At 46.2% G+C, this 18,883-nt stretch overlaps 5 protein-coding genes across 5 annotated transcripts; 3 read left to right on the forward strand and 2 right to left on the reverse strand.

Annotated features, from left to right (window-relative positions):
- Positions 1 to 1,437: 1,437 nt before the first annotated feature.
- Positions 1,438 to 1,962, forward strand: N7508_007503 (bZIP transcription factor; the record flags this gene model as incomplete). The annotated part of the gene is made up of 1 exon (XM_058465567.1): positions 1,438 to 1,962. One exon carries the CDS (start codon positions 1,438 to 1,440, stop codon positions 1,960 to 1,962), a length of 525 nt encoding a protein of 174 aa, XP_058317969.1.
- Positions 1,963 to 4,433: 2,471 nt separating this feature from the next.
- N7508_007504 (ankyrin repeat domain-containing protein) lies at positions 4,434 to 4,951 on the forward strand (the record flags this gene model as incomplete). Its single annotated transcript, XM_058465568.1, has 2 exons — positions 4,434 to 4,784; positions 4,829 to 4,951. Coding segments are annotated over 2 exons (474 nt in total), but the record flags the coding sequence as incomplete, so codon positions are not given.
- Positions 4,952 to 8,269: 3,318 nt separating this feature from the next.
- N7508_007505 (uncharacterized protein) lies at positions 8,270 to 9,513 on the reverse strand (the record flags this gene model as incomplete). Its single annotated transcript, XM_058465569.1, has 2 exons — positions 8,270 to 9,386; positions 9,449 to 9,513. 2 exons carry the CDS (start codon positions 9,511 to 9,513, stop codon positions 8,270 to 8,272), a joined length of 1,182 nt encoding a protein of 393 aa, XP_058317971.1.
- Positions 9,514 to 14,181: 4,668 nt separating this feature from the next.
- N7508_007506 (uncharacterized protein) lies at positions 14,182 to 14,950 on the forward strand (the record flags this gene model as incomplete). The annotated part of the gene is made up of 2 exons (XM_058465570.1): positions 14,182 to 14,305; positions 14,646 to 14,950. 2 exons carry the CDS (start codon positions 14,182 to 14,184, stop codon positions 14,948 to 14,950), a joined length of 429 nt encoding a protein of 142 aa, XP_058317972.1.
- Positions 14,951 to 16,433: 1,483 nt separating this feature from the next.
- On the reverse strand, positions 16,434 to 16,949 carry N7508_007507 (uncharacterized protein; the record flags this gene model as incomplete). The annotated part of the gene is made up of 1 exon (XM_058465571.1): positions 16,434 to 16,949. One exon carries the CDS (start codon positions 16,947 to 16,949, stop codon positions 16,434 to 16,436), a length of 516 nt encoding a protein of 171 aa, XP_058317973.1.
- Positions 16,950 to 18,883: the final 1,934 nt, after the last annotated feature.

The raw sequence follows: 18,883 nt of genomic DNA on the forward strand, positions 1-18,883 counted from the left end.
CACACAGATGGCGTTTTCGGTAGATCGTCGTCATAGACTGGCCCTGACCATCTAGTTGAGGACGACAAGATCGGGGTAAAAGGGGGTTATATAGGTGTTCAATTCGTCAGTCGGTGAAGACGTCATTGGTTCAAGCAAATGAACAATTCAGTCCTGACTGCACAATTTCGAACTTCAATTCGATTTATTCTCTAACGGTCAAGTATAAGGTTCTCACAGCCACTGATGACTTGTGCCATCGATGATTGTGCGGCCATTCGTATCGTGTCATCAATACAAAACAGCACACCCGCCAGCCATGTTCGAGAACGTCGTTTCCAAACCAGGTCTCAGTCTACGGCCTGGAATACACCATATGCAGGATTGCAGATGCAGCAGCCGAAATAAGGTTAGTCAGCCAGCAAAAATGGCATTTAAACCAGTTACCACGAGCCTCTATTATAGCTCGACACGAACTAAAAACCTCAAACGAAACCGCATCTCTGCAAACAAATGCCGCCGGTGAGTTCTTCAAACATAAAGTAGGGTTTTATTGGTGACCTCACCCAGTGAAAAGGGATCAGGAACGTGTATAGTTTGGCCGTGACGGGTCACCTGTCGCTGCGGTCTTAGACCGTAGCGTCAGATAGAGCCCATCCGCGCTCCCTTGTAGGGAGGCAATGTGTCTGTATATTTGCAATGGTTTCTATGTACAGAGGGAAGGTGGGAGGGAAAAAAGGTGTCTTGACTGCGTGAGAGATGACGAGCTACCAGCAGAGTCGAGCAACTGACTCCCGTGAGGCAGTTGTAGGAGGAAGAAACCCCTCCGTAGGCCGGTGGGCTCTGTGCGGGCATCACGTGAGGCAACCCTAATAAACTCCTCCCTATAGTCGGATCGCGGAACCACTTTCTGCGGCCCCACAACCCGGCCAGGCGCTTAAAGCTTTAGGCACTCTATTCCAGCCAATAAAATCCTCCTTTCCCTAGATAGGCAGGCAATTTAGAACCGCTGTAGTGACCCATCCAATCATTGCCAACTCTACTTCCTTTAGGCCATTAACCTGTAGAATAGGAGAATAAATTGACACCTTCCTTGTACTTCGCGGCAGCTACTTCGAGCTCATAGCACTACACTTGACTTGTACTTGTGCAAATACAATGAGAACCACAATGTCAGCGCCCAAAATATTCTTCCGTTCTGCGCAGGTTGTAGCTCTGAAACTTGCTTTTTTCCTTATTTTTTGAAAATGCAATACGTCATTGGTTTTGGTCGAGGCCATTTTAAACCCCCTGGTCACATACTTGATAGCTAGTCAATGGTAACTTCGAGCAATATCATCTAATCGTCTGTAATACCACGATCAATCGGAGTGGCACATAACTTCTTATACATACTACCCAGGTAGCCTGGCGAAAAACAAAACAGACAACCCCAAGCTACCATTAAAATCATACTTAATGGGATCTGTATCCCCACAGCACAGTTGTGCCAGCCCCAAGCTGGCAAAGTACCTCGAACGCAACCGCATCGCAGCCAACAAATTCCGAGAAAGGAAGAAAAAAAAGGACAAACAGATCGAGCGCCGTTGCAGCGACGCAACCAAAAAGAACGAAGTCCTTCTAGCAGAGCTCAGTTATCTTAGAGAACAAGTCTGCAAACTCAAAAACATCGTCTTTCCACATGCCGAGTGCGCGGATCATCAGAACGGTCTGCAACTAGCAACGATGACCCAGATTGTCCTGGACAGCCACCGCAAACACGACCCCAGCACCTGGTCCACGTTATCGTCTGAGGCATGGTTGGAGGAGTCAGTTGCGACAGACGGTGAAAGCTACACTATGATCGAGCCAAGCGTATGTGAGGGAAATGACAGGACAGCCCTACTCGTGTTTGCTGACAGAGTTGCTGCGCCTTACGATCCGAACGTCTATGCTGGTTCGATGTTTGACAATTTTATTGATGCGGAAAATCGGTATGCCTAGAGGGGAAGGCTTGGGCTGCTATTGCGTTCTTGTCTTTTTATTAGCGTGGATTACTGTACTGTGTATTTACCTATCAACGACCACAGAGATTTCTCTGTACTCAATTATGCCTTGACATGTTGCCCCTTCACTAACTTATGACTGTGACTATCTTTATATATGACGGGGAATATTCCCCTTGCAACCACAGATGCCTAAACAAGGACGTTGCGAAGTAAAGAAAAAGTTCCCGAGACGAACCGAAAGTACCTTTGCATGAGTCATACATATGTCGTCCGAACAGCCGACCACCAGGTAGCTCGGGGGGAAGGGGCGGAGGGAGGGGATGGTGGTGGGGAGTGGATCATCCGCGGCTCGCACGCCTTGCGGCCAAAGCAGCCGTCCACTGAGCTGGGATGAAACAGGCCCGGTCGAATGTGACAGCCTGAGAAAAGAAAGTGGAGATTAAGTAAAATTGCCAGAAAATTGCAACTCATCGTTGATGGTTCGAAAGCTCCTGTCCCATTTGATTTCAAGCAGGTCCGCTTTGGTTAGTGCAATAAGCGCGGCAGTTTAGTGGGTGATTGTTTCTTTGAGGCTATCGACTAGCCGCCTGATTTCCCAGGTCATGGCGTGTTCATTGTTATCTCCCTTCAGTGGTCGTGACCACGACCTTCAGGTGGGCAGCGAAAGGGGCACAGCCACCAAAGCCAGTCTTTGGCCCTTCAGTGCCAACCACCATGTACCATGGCTCCTATGTTTTTTACCAATCATCGAGAGAATGGAACCGGGCCTTTATAGCTCAGGCATATCAGGGCAGCTTCTTGTTTATATCTTTATAACAAGGACGATTAACCAACGAAGAAAGTTGTGGGGAATGGTAGTGTCACTTTTCGCGATGGCCCAATAACAAGGAAGCTAGGGTGCATTTGCGGCGACAAAGAGAGCGGTGCCAATTCCAACGTGCTGCCTTTCCGACTGAAATCTCCTTCATTCTCGTGAGGTTGTGATCAAAATCGACAGTTTATACTGATGGCTGGTAATTTGCCATATTGACCACACTATTTGCGTTCAACGAGTTACACATAGCACTCCGAGGTTTTTCAGATATAGGCTTTTGCCAAATTACATCATGAACATATCGAACAGCACTTGGTTTACGAATTACGGCCATTCAAGATCTTTGCAGAATCGGCGGGGAGATACATAGCTAGCTTCTTATAAGTATGGCCGTTGAGGACCGTAAGTGTACTTCTATTGTTCCAAGGGTTACTAAACGACTAAGAGAATATTGGCTACGGATATCGAAATCCTGAAGAGCGAGGTGGATGATCTTAAACAAATGGTTATCGCTCAGCAGCCATCCCTGCCTGAGCGACGCAAGAGAAAGCGAGTCTCTTTCCAAGAAGATGTCAGCTAAACATAATAGGCAAGCCGAGGATCTCTGGTGCAATGAAGTATATGTCTTTTCTTCAGGATTGCAACTGTGTGCATCTTTGGACAGCATGTTTTGCAATATGGTCTTTCATTTTGGTCACTCAGTGCCAAAGGACTGATCTTGTCGTCTGACTTGTTCCGCAAGCTGCCGTGCGCAATATAAATGGTAATTTATAACCCTCAATTCGCTCAGGCACGCGAAAACTTCTTTGTCAAACTCCAGTCCGATCAATATTCCAGTTACTCTCCCATTCAAGAGACCCGTCGTCTTCTCCCTTTTTCAAGAGTGGCACATCCAAGGCGTCAAAGTCGGCGCCAGCGACCAGGAACGTTCCATGTACAAGGGTCAAAAGTGCCGGAAGACCAAGCTCTGACAGCTAAGGATTTTCCGTGCCGTGGCCAATCGTATGAAATGTGATCGCATCCAAGTGCCCCTATGCAGTGGAATTAACATGATACAGCGACTAACAAATAAGGCCAGCCCGAAGCTAGCACTGTTTCTTTCACAGTAAGTCGGTTTGTGGCAGGAGGCACTTCAGCCAGATCTTCTTAGCGGTAAGAACTCACGACCAGTCTTCCCAATCTAGAAGTTGTTACTAACGTGCTGCTCTCCGATTGGTAGAGCAATTGATTGACTGTTGCCAAGGGAAGATTGATACCATCTTCAGTAAGTTCAAGCTAAAAACCTAGGAGCGCGCCGACTAATTACGGGCTCGAATAACTGTCCTACGAGGTCTATACTCACGTCTCGGAGTTCCAATGACTAACATCCCTTTCCGCGCACAAATAATATTTTCCAAGCCATACAGTGACATCTCGAATTCGATGCATTTCAATTCGTTCACATGGGCTCTTGGAGGAGTCTCTCATGGTTGGATGGACGTGCTCAGAGGAACTAGAGCTATACAGGCTTTACAAATATTTTGTTGGAGGTCGTGGGAGACTCGAGACGCCGTCTACATCTCTACACCATGTCGCGACCAGATTGGCTACCGTGCTCCTACGATGGCTTGCGGTGGCAGGGATCAATATGAACATCTATCTGTGTTGCAGGCCACACTCCAATTTCTGTTGCCGCATCGCACGGGCGCGTGAACACGGTTGCTTGCCTACTGGATATGTGGGGCGTGGAGATCAATGGGAGGGGTCTAATAGATCCGCCCATTTCTCGAGCGGTCGCACATGGCCATCTCGATGTGGCAAGACTCCTAGTGCAACAAGGCGCACGTCTGAACATCAATGAAAGCACGATCGCATCTCACGACACTGCGCTCTGCATTGCTGCTCGTGGTGGTGACTTACAGATGGCCCAGGCACTATTACACCATGACCAAACTGATGCCAACCTCCGGAATAAATGGTTTGAAAATCCATTGATATTGGCAGTCAAGGGTGGACTTATCTCGGTTGTTGATGCACTTGTGGCAAATCCCAGACTCAAATACTTTAGATTAAAGAGATATTAGCAAAGAACGATTACATCAAGACGGCCAGTCGAAGCAGAATGGAAGACGACAGCATCCCTCAAATATTGTTGAGGCGGTCTCCGAGGACAAGATTTGGTGGTCTGTGAGAGCTAGCGACATCTACAGCTCTCGTAACAAATGCAAGAATGGCTTTTGTCGGTGTCGGTTGATACTAAAACTCGAAATCGATTATCTGCACCCCCACTCTTCGAATAGCTTTCAGTCACAATAACATCACCGTAAAACTCCAACCATTCCTACTTAATACATAGCATCCAATGGATCAGAGGTACATCTGCAGAACAGTATTTAAGGATAGCTTCTGCAAGTCTTTGTTTCAAGGCTTCATCTGTTGCCCATTTCCACACAAAATTGAGTAATTCGGGGTGAGCAGCAGGTGAGATCGAGCATCAACAGTTGAGCTGACCGTTCACGGACTCTTTTAAAGGCGGTCGATCTCAGGCCGGGATGGTCATGGGCGGCAATGACAACAGCCTCAGTGTAATTGCCGGGCTATAAAAGACCCTCGGGCATAATGTCTCTTGTATTTCATTCCAAAGACCACGATGGACCATCCCACTTCGCCTCCCCCGATTGACCGGCCGGCCAAGATGGGCAATTCACTGGGCTGCTGATCTCCTTCTTTTTCTTGGTGATGCGAGGTATTCGGGGCATCCATTTTGTCCGTAGGAAAAAGTTACAGGTTTGGTCAATACAATCTCCATCAATCCTTAGTGTCTCTTATAGACTGCACAGCCGCAGGTGTTTATGGGCTGGGTTCTACAATCACCACAACGGTCAATCGAAGCAGTCAAATTTTGACTGTAGTTTTTTACTTTTCAGCGGACTGCTGACTGTTAAATTAGACTAGCAGGCTAGAATAATGCAGCATGAAGGAGCTATCCTGATCTACTGAACGGAAGGGTATGGGTGAGGATCAAATAAGTAAATTTGTCTAGTCCAGGTAAAACCTGGAAGAAAAGCTCTTTAAATACATGCTTGGGACCCGGTTTACTATGCCGTAGGCATAATAAACCTCTGCCGATCAGGGGTAATCGGCACGTGAGGCGATTCCTATTGGCTTATCCACGTGAGACAACAACGAGGTCAGAATCATGGAGTTTGCGATATACTTCGACAATTGAATTCCCAAGAGAATAGAATAAAGGACAATTCTCAACATTCGCTTGATCTGAGCGAGCCCCATCGCCGGCGTCATTGGCTAGTGTGTTCATCTCTTGTATCTCCTCCCAAATAATGAGGTGCTGGATTTCTCCGAGCTCTGCTTCCATCGCAGGTGTTCATTGGATAAATTGTAAGAGCCTCCAGTAGATTCGAATGTGCAACTATGATGCAGAGATGCGGGTCCCGACGTGGGACCTCCTCTATCAATTTAGCACGACAGATTTCAAACATATCGGCCTGGGACAAACTCATTGTTATTATAGATACACTGTTAAATAGTCATTATCAAGAAGCCGGCTAACTATGGCTTTAGTTGAGTACTGACCTCAGGCTTGTCTTATCGATGGCTAGATTGGAATAAACTCATGTGGGCAAACTATAGATATCTGGGTTGCACTCAGTGGCATATGTCACTTGATGGTGAGGTGTTCTTGTTGGATATAGGAGGAAACATGATATTTACAGATATCCTGAACATCCATATTAAAAAAGGTATGACAAGTAGTCGGTCCGTTATCCCGCGCCACCCGGCGCTAATCCCAAGTGATACATGCCCCTCTTCGAGTGGCTCTGGATGATCATTCCTTAAAAGGGTTCAACTGTTTGCAATAACAGGAAATAGAGGTACGCCATCAGACATCAATATTATGTTGGTCAAACTTATGTACTCTATTGTGAGAAAAGAGTGGCAATTAATACCGATTAGATTCTGGACCTTCATCTTGGTGTGTTGTGTTTGTGAGCAATCCTTTTAGTGGCCTCTTTGTCCGGTTTATTAAAGGCGGCTTAGCGATGAGGAATAAGTGGAGAAACAAAGGGCGTATCCTATTCATTGCCGCGGGTCCCCTCAATCAGATGCCTCTCATGCTCATTGGATGGAACTACACTCCGAAGGACGTTGTACTTCCACAATTTCCGCCAATGATATTCCAACAGTGTACCATCTTTTTGCGTACCGGTTCTTTGTATTAAATCAGTTGTGGAGAATTGACAAAAGTATGGGAATTTTCGTCCACAACTGGCTTTCGACATATACCTTTCAAAGGTTTGATTGGGAAGGGAAGCCTGGAAGTTCACGCCGTTGGCAAACAACTAGACTTCTTTGCAAAAAAAGGCAACTAATTAATGAGGCGCCATGTAAGGCTTGAGGTTTTTCACTGCATACCAGATCTGCCATGGAAACGCTATTTAATTGGGCCAAAACCGCACGTAAGTCCGGTGGATCTACTCATATTCGGAGTGTTCCCCACACCACAAATTTCTCTCCATAACTTGCACTCATGGGATACCCGAACTTGGACATTTCAAAACCCGTGGCTAACAAGATGATATCTCTTACCGAAATAGAGGGGACAGGCCTCGGTCGTTCCATCTTCCTAAAGCGAAGACTAATCGGTTATATACTCCTCTCAATCAAACTTGGTAATCGATGGAATGATGGAATCTACAAACATGTTAAATATGTGGGGAATAGTTCCACCGATATATCATCTCATCAGTTTTCGATGACGTAATTATCCAAAGTTGCATGCTCGGTCGAGTTGATGAATGCCAATGCCAATGATTTTGAATGCTTCGAATCACATAATCACGGTTTATTGGCGCCTTTTCCACATAAACGATGCTTTTTTATGAAGTCTAGATGAGTGTAGATGTCGCTACAGTTCCGGATTCAACAACGTGCTTTCAATCCTTCCATAAGTGAGCCTTGGTGTATTCTGGTATTTTACATCTATATAATGCCGTCTAAAGCGCCTCATCGAAGCCACTGGAAGCTTCGCCCAATAACCCGGTCAAGGTTGATGCACTCATCAAAAGATACAAGTGTCGCCAGCCTTGGAACAGCTATGATTGTCGTTTCCCCGCGGAGCGTTATTTGTCTTCTGTCTGTGATATCTTCGATTCGTCAAGTATGAGGATAGGCACTAAACCAATACGTCTACCTCGTCATTTACCTTTCTGTTCACACCGTGCTCACTCGCTACACTATTCTATCCAAATGAGCTCACATTGAACCTACCTATTTCTGAGGTGCAAATTCCTCAATGCAGTATTTCAAAGCTTACCCAATGTTGATTTCAAATGGAGGAACAAATGGTAAGTATCATTACGTTTCGTATTAAATAGACAGCATATGATACTGGACAAATTTATACAGTCCAATTTATAGTCAGAAAAGAAAACCCAAAGATGTAACTACCCAAATATCAACATCGTATCCAGCGTGAATGTAATGAGAATCATGTAGAAACATTAGTGAACTCATCAACCGCAACAAAGTCGTCAAAGCCAAACTCCTGGTCACGATCAAACGGCACATCCGAATTCAAATTCAGCGCAAACTGACTGGAGTCCGCAATGGAATCCATCTGTCCAGAAAGCATAGCATCGGCCTCGGTCTTCATCTGGACAGATGCAGTGATGGGGGACACAGATGTATGAGACGTGAAACAGAGGCCAGGCGTGGAATGGGTTTCAGCTGACAAGGCCCCAACCTTGGGTGCGTGGAGATGATGGCTCTGAGTGAGTAGTTGCAGGTTCTGGAAGGATGATGAGGGCTGGGACTGGCCACGACTGTGTCCGTGGGATGGGGGAGTGAGACCGGGGGAGAGTGGGGTTTGCAGAGGGCATTCTGGGGCGGAGACGAGTCTCTCTCTGAATTGACGCATTTGGACGGTTTTCGGGACATGCTGCGTTATTTGCTGCTGCCACATTTGGACGTGTGTGTCTGTGGGGATCTGGTCTGGGGTTGAGGTTTGCGGCATTGTCGCAGACGGGTGTTGCCAGGTTGGTTGGACGTAGGCGGGTAGTTTGGCTGGCGGAGTTGCTGTTGCAGGGATCATGTTTGCGTAGGGGCTTTCGGGGCCGTTCATGCAGGTCATGTAGGATTGCATGTTTGGGTCGTAGGAGGCTGCTGGTGAGAGGACGTAGCCGTCGCTTGTTGACATTGGGCTTGCCATTGATCCCGGTTCTTTGGAGAAGGATGAGGAGCGGAGGTTGGATAGATCCAGGCTCATCTTGCGGGAGCCTCCGACTGGGTGAAGCGGGGTCATGTTGCTTGCTCGCCGGCTGGCGATTGATGATCCATTGGAATAGCTAGCTCGTTTAGCGAAAGATTTCAGAAGATGACGGTGGAATTCTTCCTCAATCTGCAGGTTCTGGGCTTGGAGCATTTTGATCCGCTTTTCTTGATATCTCTCATCAATCTCTTCGTACATGGCTTCTTTCTCGACAATATCCTTGGTGATGCGAAAGTCTTTGCCTGTACGCTTTTTATGAAGCAAAGAAGCCCGGTTCGCAGATTCTAGCCTGGCATCCAAGCTGCGATCCTTGCGCCTTGAAGCAGCAATAAAAGCTCTGTGGAGATTATCAGTTACATTCTTTTTTTTTCTTGTATTAGGTATTAGGGTTTCACATACCTCTCTTGGTTCTCCTCCCGCGAACGGAGGATAGGCGTAATGTCCTGATCTACATAAAGAGACATGGTATAATGAGATAGGAATGTAGTTTGAAGTAAATAGGAGGGGAGTGCAAGAAGTTAAATATTGGAAATCGATACAGTGTCAGGTTGCATAGCCAAACTTCGACCCGGAACCATGGTACGTAGCTGATCATAGTTTGGGCGCTACGAAAAACTTACGGCCGCAGTTTCCATGGTCAATTTGGTTGGCCGAGTCTGCCTTCACTCGGCCAGTTCGCTGCAGAGCGCCATAACCGAAAAATACGGATGGATTATCGATCCACTCATTCCACATTGGACTAAGATCCGGATAATATTTTCAGGTCTGCAGGGTAAGCTGCATAAAGCCATCGTGAATTGATGAGCGAAGATGGGTCTAGACCGTTATTCAAAAAGTGGGGTTACTCCAGATCCCGACCGTAGGGTGTTACAGTGCAGATCTTGAATGGACCTTCACTCCTTTTTTTTTGTTCTCTGAAAAGGAAATAAACTTTTGCAAGTCCACATACAGTAAGGTTTTGTGTTAGGGTACCTTTTGCACGTGATGATCAGATTTGGAAGGCTCCCTGTTCCGCACTCTTACGATTTTCGCCCATGCCCTGATTGCAAGGCGATTCATTTGACACGGCATCGAAAAGATTTCGTGATTTACTACAGTCTAAGAGATCGTCGATCAACTCTGGTGACCTCGGACGCCTTCACTACTAAAGAGAGGACTTTCTAAAAAAGAATCCTATGCGGGGACCTGGGTATTGGGAATGTGTTATCTACCCGATGTTCCGCATTTCCCCATATAACCACCTTCCCTATGGTAATAGTCGGAATATCCGATGAAGACTCGGCCTGCCGGAAACTCTTCCCCGGCGCTGGGCACATGGAAATCGTGAATATAGTACATAGTTGTGGGCCACTGATTTAGCAGTGCTGTCCGTGGGCAAAGACGGCCGTGTAGATTGCCCTGCTTCCCTTTGCCACCAGTCTAGAGCCACTACCTAATCGACCGGACTCTAGTCATGTTTGAGTATTAGGTACTATAGGTGGATATCTGGGGAGATTACAGGAAGAGGGTGGATAGGTCTGATCGATTCGCATGGAAGCAACTGCCGCCAATAATATCGGACGGCTTGCTCAAGATGCGGGGCCGCATATTCCGGCGACAAGAGCCAAACCTGGCAATTTCCCATATGATTGATTATGTTGTGTTTCAGAGGCGTAAATTGACTTGTTATTTCAGAGGGAGACATGAGGCTGTATATCCAACAATGAGCCAAGTTGGTTGGAAATCAACTTGGTCGTCCGTATAGACACCTCGGAGTTAATCCCGACGGTGCGGCTTGGGTCCTGATCTGCACCAGCTTCATATCACAACAATCGCGTCCTCTGCTGCGCAATATCACTTATCTGTGGGAGTTTTTGTGCTCCATAACACAAACAACATTACTGATTTTCATGCCATTGTACATAGGACCAGCCCACTGCCACTGCGAAACATCCATGTTGGGGCTCCTATCGCCCGATCGCAGATCGCGTGTTGCCACTCGACCTCACCGCCTCCGCAGTGCTAGACCTCGCCAGAGTCCAGCGTTGGAAACTGTTGTGATATGAGGCTGGTGCAGATCAGGAACCAAGCCGCACCGTCGGAATTAAGTCCGAGGTATCAATATGGACAACCCAAGTTGATTTCCGGTATTGACGCCTATACACGCCGAGAAATAGACCTGGCTACGACCCTCCGCATGGGTCCCTACCGCGGACCCTCGAACCTCCCCCTCAAGAGGGGAGGTTCCAGCCTTCCGACCCTCAACCTACCCTGAGGGTCGTTGAGATTCACTATGCGGACCCTCCGCGACCCTCAACGACCCGCATTTGCATAAATTTTCGACGCCTTACCTCTTTCTGCTGATGATTCATCTCTGTTTTTTACAGCGGTTCCGTCAATTTGTAGATATTTCACTGAATACTCTATCAATATAGTGACTTATAAAGAAATATTCATGTAAAAGTAAACCGTAGGCATGGTCACCTACAAATTACAAGTAATATTCGATGATATCGATATGGTGAGTGGTCAGTGCCGGTTGTCGACAAAACAGCGTGTAAAGTTGTAGATATATATATTGTAGGTACTGTAACCCATGTGTACCTTCATTTGTAGAACCACTATTTTTTAAGAAAACTATAAAGACGTAGTTCAAATCCCCTCATTTTTACATCATTTGAACTGTTATATCTTCTTCTATTACTTTGTCTTTAAGAATTTAGAACAAATTATCTAGGTATGTCGTAACTCCGGTTCAACGGTTGCAATTATTAGACTTGGCCGTTCCGATTAAGACTATTTTCTTAACTTGAGGGTCCTCTTTGAGGGTCTCTTTGAGGGTCTCTTTGAGGGTCGATGTGGGTAGTGAGGGTTCCCTTGAGGGTCGCTGCGGGTAAGCGAGGGTCTATTTGAGGTTCGTTGAGGTTCATTTATCAGGTTATCCACTATGCTAGCCAATCAGATCTAGCTATGTGGATATAAAAGATGATAGATCAATTCTAGCATGTAGAACAGGGACGAACGGATGCCCCAAGAATATCGCGCATCTTTTTCTACGAACTAAACAGTAAGTTCCTCATCATCTTCCTCCTCAGCCATAGTACTGCCTTCTAGTTACTAAATCTAACATGTCTCAGCTCTCCGACGTCTACGCATCATCTAGCTTCGACGGGGTGCAATTAGACGCGCTACAATACCTTGTTCCTAACGATTCCCTATCCCAACGCGAAAGCCACAGTCAACTACTATCCGAAAGTCAGTTTGGATCAGTTCCAGACCTTCCAGACCTTCCAACCCATCGATCGCGCGTGGCACCTCAGGCCCCAGACATTCTTCCGCGAACCAAACCAGACCGTATCAACGAGTACGTCGTCTTCACAACTACAATGACCGCAGAATTTATTCAGTGGTGGCTTGAAACCGACTTCGGTAAGAAGAAGCGGATCAACTGGGATATGAACCGTCGTGCAGAGTGCTGGAAAGGGTTTGAACAGGTTGCAAATGCCAAAGATGGGAAGCCAGGCGTTATATGCAAACGGTGCCGTACAATTCTTGAGCATCGAAGTACCAACCATACTGGAACCTCATCGATGCAGAAACATCTCGATGGGCTAAGGTGCCGACAGCGAATACCGAAGAGGGGTAATATCCAGCAACTACTTAGTGACGCGGTATGTTTAAACTAGCCTACATTCAATGTCAATACTAATACTGAATTCATTATCATTTAGGCCGAGAGAAGACCGGCGCCTACCTTTACCCAGCAAATATGGGAGCAGAAGATTCTGAACCTGATCACTGTATCGCATTTACCCTTCCTTTTCGTCGAGCATCAAGAATTCCATGACCTCCTTTCCTACGCACGGCTAGCACCCATACCACCAAGCGTTCCATCAAGAAAGGTGATTCGCGACCGCCTTCGGGGTTTCGTTATAGAACAACAACAGGAGACACTACAACAGCTTCCATCTAGTGCAAAAATGTCGATTGCGCTTGACTGTTGGACTTCTCCATTCCAGCAAGCATTCATGGCTATCACAGGATACTTCCTAGACCAGGAATGGGACTATCACGAGGTTCTCCTTGGCTTCGAGCCAATTTCTGGATCTCATACCGGAGTGAACCTCGGTAGGATTGTTCTCCAGATCCTAGAGAAGCACCAGATCGCTGACCGTATACTGGCGGTGACAACTGATAATGCGTCTAATAATAAGACACTTATCGCAGCGGTGAATAATTCGACTAAGACGCTACAATCTGAGACAGATTCTACGATTGTCCAAGTGCCTTGCCTTGCACATGTTATTCAATTAAGTCTAATTGATTTACTTGGTAAAATCAAGGCCTCACCGAAGAATGACAATGCCGAGACAGAATGGTCTGAAGATCGTGTACGTTCACTTCGTGCGCGCCAGCAGAAACATGAGATCGCCGATACTCTAAATAAGGTAAGCTTAAAGCTTCTATTCACGAATCATGATTGATTTCATAACGCTAATCATCCTTATAGGTCCGCGGTCTTGCAGTTTATATCAACGGAAGCCCTCAACGCAAAGAAGCCTTCTTGAATCTTCAATCTAATAACGCTGGTATAAGGCTTCTCCCAATCCAGGATGTCCGTACACGATGGAATTCGACATTCCTGATGCTCCGGCGGGCGACAAGGCTTCATAACACATTTGACAAGTACTGCAAGGACTTTACCCAAACCCATTTTGCATTGAGTATCGAGGGGTGGCGACAGATTGACTATCTACTTTGCATTCTCCAGCCCTTTTTTACGCTTACTACGCTAGTTTGTCGTACTAAAGACTCAAGTTATCCACCTTGTCTTTAGGATTTATAACAAGCTTTTTGATCATCTTGAAAGATCAATACGTCAGCTTCGTCGAAAGAAAGTTCACTGGAAACAGCTGATGCTTTCCTCCCTTGAGGCTGCGAAGGAGAAACTGAAGAAATACTACGGCGAGACCGATAATATCGAAGGTAATCTCTATGCAATTGGGATGATCCTAGCGCCGTCGAGTAAGATGGAGTTCTTTTCAACAAGTGATTGGGACCTAGATCCTGAGATAGGAAAGGACTATAGAAAAGTATACCGCGAGAGTCTTCAGTCTCTCTTCGAAAGATATAGCCAACGTGTACCATCAGATATGATACAGCCTAATAGCCAGTTATTAATAACTGAATCGGAGCTAGAGAGGGCCCTTGACGGCGATTCTTCACCACGATCAATTGCTCCGCAGTACGACGAGCTCACCAAATATCTCCAGAGTGGTAAGTAAGTAAGCCTATTTTATGAATCATATAACTAACCTCACCTGATTAGATACCATTAAAGGATCCGTTCGGATCTTTTGGAAAGATCATCAGAGAGAATTCCCTGTTCTTGCAAGCATTGCCCGTGATATTATGTCAATTCCAGCGACTGGTGCCGGAGTTGAGCGTCTATTTAACTCTGCCCGGGATGTATGCCACTACCGCCGGGGGTCGTTGAATCCAGAGACTATTCGTGATATCATGTTGTATATGTGTACAACAAGATTTGATATCAAGGAGGAGCAGCGGCTGATTCTCCAAGAGTATCTTTTAGACCATGAGAGAGCAGCTTCGGCAGAAGCACTTGATGTCCAGACACATACCTTCGAGGCTATCAGTGATGACGAGGAGGAGGATGTTGAGTTGCGTCTTGACACACCGGCTGCTATATCAATTATGCAAACAACCCCGAACGCACCGCCACTATCAGCAGTCGCCGCTGGAAAGCGGTCTGCGGTCACTTCTAGTGGTGAGGAAGATTCTGATGCTGATGGATTTGCGAACCCGGAGGAGAACCTATCATTATCCTTCCCTGATACGCAGCATCGTGTATCAGGTAGGATACGGAAGAAGTCGAGACTACTGGATGGGTATATAATTTGACTCTTGACTTAGAACCATGACTAGACACTGTGCTATAGATGTAATGTAAACCATTCAAAAATTAAACCTCTATTCGAGGATGAACCTATGGTATGCACTAAGGAGTGGATATGTACTGTAGTATCCTTCTGTAAGGCCATACAGTGATGGATTTTTAGTTTACAATTACAATGAAATACAGCCTGTTTTTACATAATTTATGCAATTGACGTCCAGTCACGTTTTTTACCTTTTTGTCATGTTTGACGACCCTCAGGGTCCCCTCGGGTCCAGGTCTCGGACCCTAACCCTCCGCATGGGGAGGTGAGGGTCAGGGTCGTGGAGGGTACCCGCGGGTCCTAGCCAGGTCTACCGAGAAACGTCTTCGCTGGGCTCTTCAATATCAGCATTTTATATCAGAGGATTGGGCCCGCGTCTATTGGTCTAACGAATGTACGGTTGAACGTGGCATTGGCCAGCGTCAAGAATAGACTTTTGCGCGTCCGAAAGATCAGCTTTTTCAGTATTCAGAAGAAGGCTATCAGGTTCAAATGGTTCTAGCGCGGGGGAAGCAAATTAAGCAGATGTTTTGGGCTGCTTTTTCCGGACTTCCACGTCGATCAGGCCTTATTCCCCTATTCGGAGATCCCCTATCTCGAAGAGGTAGCGTCTCTTCACGTACGATCGAAGAGCTCTATCGGCGCGTCTTACCTACGCTCCTTAATAGCATTGATTCTAATGCTATTTTTCAGCAAGATAACGCGCCTATTCACACGGCATATATCGTACGGGACGCTTTAAATAAGCTCCAATGCGATATCATGGAATAGCCTCCCTATTCGCCTGATTTGAACCCGATCGAGAACCTCTGGGCGCTGCTTAAAGCGGAAATCCTGAAGCGTCACCTAGAGCTTATGCAGCTTCCTAATAATGAACCTACGCTAGAATTACTACTAGAAGCTGCGCAAGAAGCATGGGAAGCGCTAGATATCGATCTCTTTAAGCATCTATCGGAGACAATGCCTCATAGGGTAGCTGATGTCATTAAGTATGGCGGGTGGCATACTAGCTATTAAATTGAATTAAATTCCGAGGTTTCTGCCAGGCAGTATAAAAAAGTGGGTCCTAGGCCGAAGTACCGGAGGTCAAATACTAATGTTACACCACTGTAAGTAGCAAGCTAAAAAAGTATAGGCTAGTTAGTTTTTTGAAACAGGTGAAAAAGATCGAGGACCGCAAGCGGAACCAATCTTGGATACAACCCAGCGAAAGAGCGCTAGCTATTCTCGAAGCGCAATTAGAATTCTCTAATACTATGTTTGCTGTATCTCCGTCTGAAGGTTTTCCTTGGTACCGAAGCTCTTTCCTTTTATTGGGCACCTCTTATTCAAAATAACACATGATAACTATTCCATACACGAACAACCCGAAGTCCTGCCGACACCCAGTACAATTCCCTCGCAGTGACCTAAACCACCCAAAGAACGGATATGTTTCCACCAAATTAAAGCTTTTGGTGGTGACCCTTCTGCTTATGACGGAGGATTTCGCGTCTAGCATGAGCCTTCGAGAGCAGAATCACGTTAGCCGTAGGTCCAGAGCAACATGCTTGAAAAGAATGAGAACGAACCGAGTAAGCAATCTCTGATGTTCTTGCAGTACTGATAACAGCGGAGTGCAACGAAGAGCTAGGAGTAGAAGTTGTTGGAGATTCATTGGCCGCTCTAGGCGTGCACCCGCCAAAGATGAATCCTGCATTATCCGAAACGCTCAACGCCTTCGTACGATGCAGGTCACATTGATTTGACTGGTCAACATAGAGCCATGCTTGGCATGTTGATACCTTCTCACACCATCTTTGGCAATCCAAGGCTGTTGCAAGCTCATAGCTAAAGGTGATGGGAGCGCTGTTGAAATAAGCGATTGTACCACTGTGGATGTAGCCTTGACAATCAGGCAGTGCCTCACTGCCTTGGAGAGCCAGGGCAATCACAAGTAAAATCGAACGGATAGAAGCCATGGAGGTAAGACGGTGGAACGGTGCGGAAGGAAGATTGCAAGGACATAAAAATCTTGGGCAACTGGAGGTCAATTTCCACATCATATTAGCCCAATTTTGAGTGGATAGTTTAGCCCATATTAATGGATAAAAGTAGTAAAATGCACTATCGGGTTTTCCTCGTTCCTCCCCTGTCTTATGTCTCTGCAACTCGCTTCGAAGACCAGCTAGAGCCCCGGGGCACAACTTTCAAGTAAAAATGTGGGAAGTGGATCGTGCATACTCGTACATCCAAGTTAGGTTTTAGGATAATAACAGTCCCGCTTCAGTTCCACTAGATAAGTACTACCATGCATGGTTACATATCTGGCCCCCAATCTATCCGAAAGGTATATATGGTGTAACCTAAGCATTTGACCTCCCACCATTGTAGTGGGCATACTGTCGACGGCACTAAAAAGTTGTGTCACTGGCTACTCGATCATCTGATCCGATAAGCAACCTTACCATGCAAAGAGGTATGGTTTTTTGGAGGCCTTTAGCCTGCACCTGGGCAGTAACACAAGTCGTGTTCATTAGCCGGAGCGCAAATGAACCATTCTATAGCGGATAACGCCCCCAGGACCTAATTACACTATATCCAAGTGCGGTATATCCGGGTAAAGATGCCTTCATTTTAGTCGTATGTTCAGTCGTATTACTTCTTACTAGTATAGTACAGTATACGGAGATACTCCACACAGGCTAGCACGAGGGTTGTAGATTTTCCGGTCCAGACAGATCCGCTCGGGAAGGATCGGAGCTATCCGGACGAACAGTCGAAAATTTTTCTAGCGGAGACCCTACGGAGTACAGTGGCCGCACAGGCCTGAGTACATTCGGCGCCTAATTTCTGCCACTTAATCTGCCGGTTCAAAATATCCCTGACTTCCTAACGTTCGATATACCATCCATTTAACGCAATAATAGCCTATACTCTCCATAGCATGCTCTCCGAAAGGCTTTTCAAAATACTCAGATCAAGCTACTACCATGCCTCCTCTGCAGTTTTAATCGAAATATCCAAATATTTGAAGCTGGACTAATCTGAATTAGGAAAGGACGAGAAGAAGGCGGTAAATTTGATTGCCTCAAACATTTGCGGCGCCACTGCAGGAGCTAAAGCTTGTACGAAATGAATATACCCATACTGCGAAGTGGAGAAGGGAATGGTAGTTAGCCAATTTTCTGTCCTCGGTACCAGGTTCCCTTTTAGCACCACCTCCGAGGTTTTGGCTGGCGTTGTTGATTTTGGCTGGCGTTGTTGATTTTGGCTGGCGTTGTTGACTTTCATATGCTATACAGTACTGTATCCGATATCCGAGGAGCCGGAAAACCTCCGGGTCACATTCCATTCCAGATCGACTATAGGTTCCACTAGATAAGGGGCAACAATGAAGACGTACTCGTCCAATAAAACGTTTTGTATACCACACTTAAAGGGTCTAAGGGTCCTTTTACTCCACATTTGTGGCCCTTCGCTTACATATACGCTAGGCGTATCTATAAACCCGGGGCCCACTCCCGGTGGGAGTTGTATAGGGACTAGTATGTTGCGCGATTAAATTAGTACTCAGAGTAGATTTCACTGGAACGCTACTTTGACAAGTTTGAGAATTTCTACTGTACCACATCGTGTTGGTATTAGAGTGAGTTGGTAATAGCCCTATTGGAAAAATTATCATGGTTTCTGGTCTATCCCGTACCTGAGTATTTTGTACATATGACAGTGCCATCCTCCAGTACTTTCCAGTCCCAACATCATACACTCATTTCCAAATATCTTTTGCTTCTGCACATTACACCTTCGTTTGACTCAAATGATGGGTTTTGCTCGCCCTGTAGGGGCTTTCAGAACCCTACTTGCCCAGCTTATGCTCTTGACGCAAATTGTGTTGATTGCGCAAGCTCACCCT

This window comes from Penicillium antarcticum (assembly GCF_028974205.1).
Source record: "Penicillium antarcticum strain IBT 31339 chromosome Unknown utg000007l_segment0_segment0, whole genome shotgun sequence".
Lineage (NCBI taxonomy): Eukaryota > Fungi > Ascomycota > Eurotiomycetes > Eurotiales > Aspergillaceae > Penicillium > Penicillium antarcticum.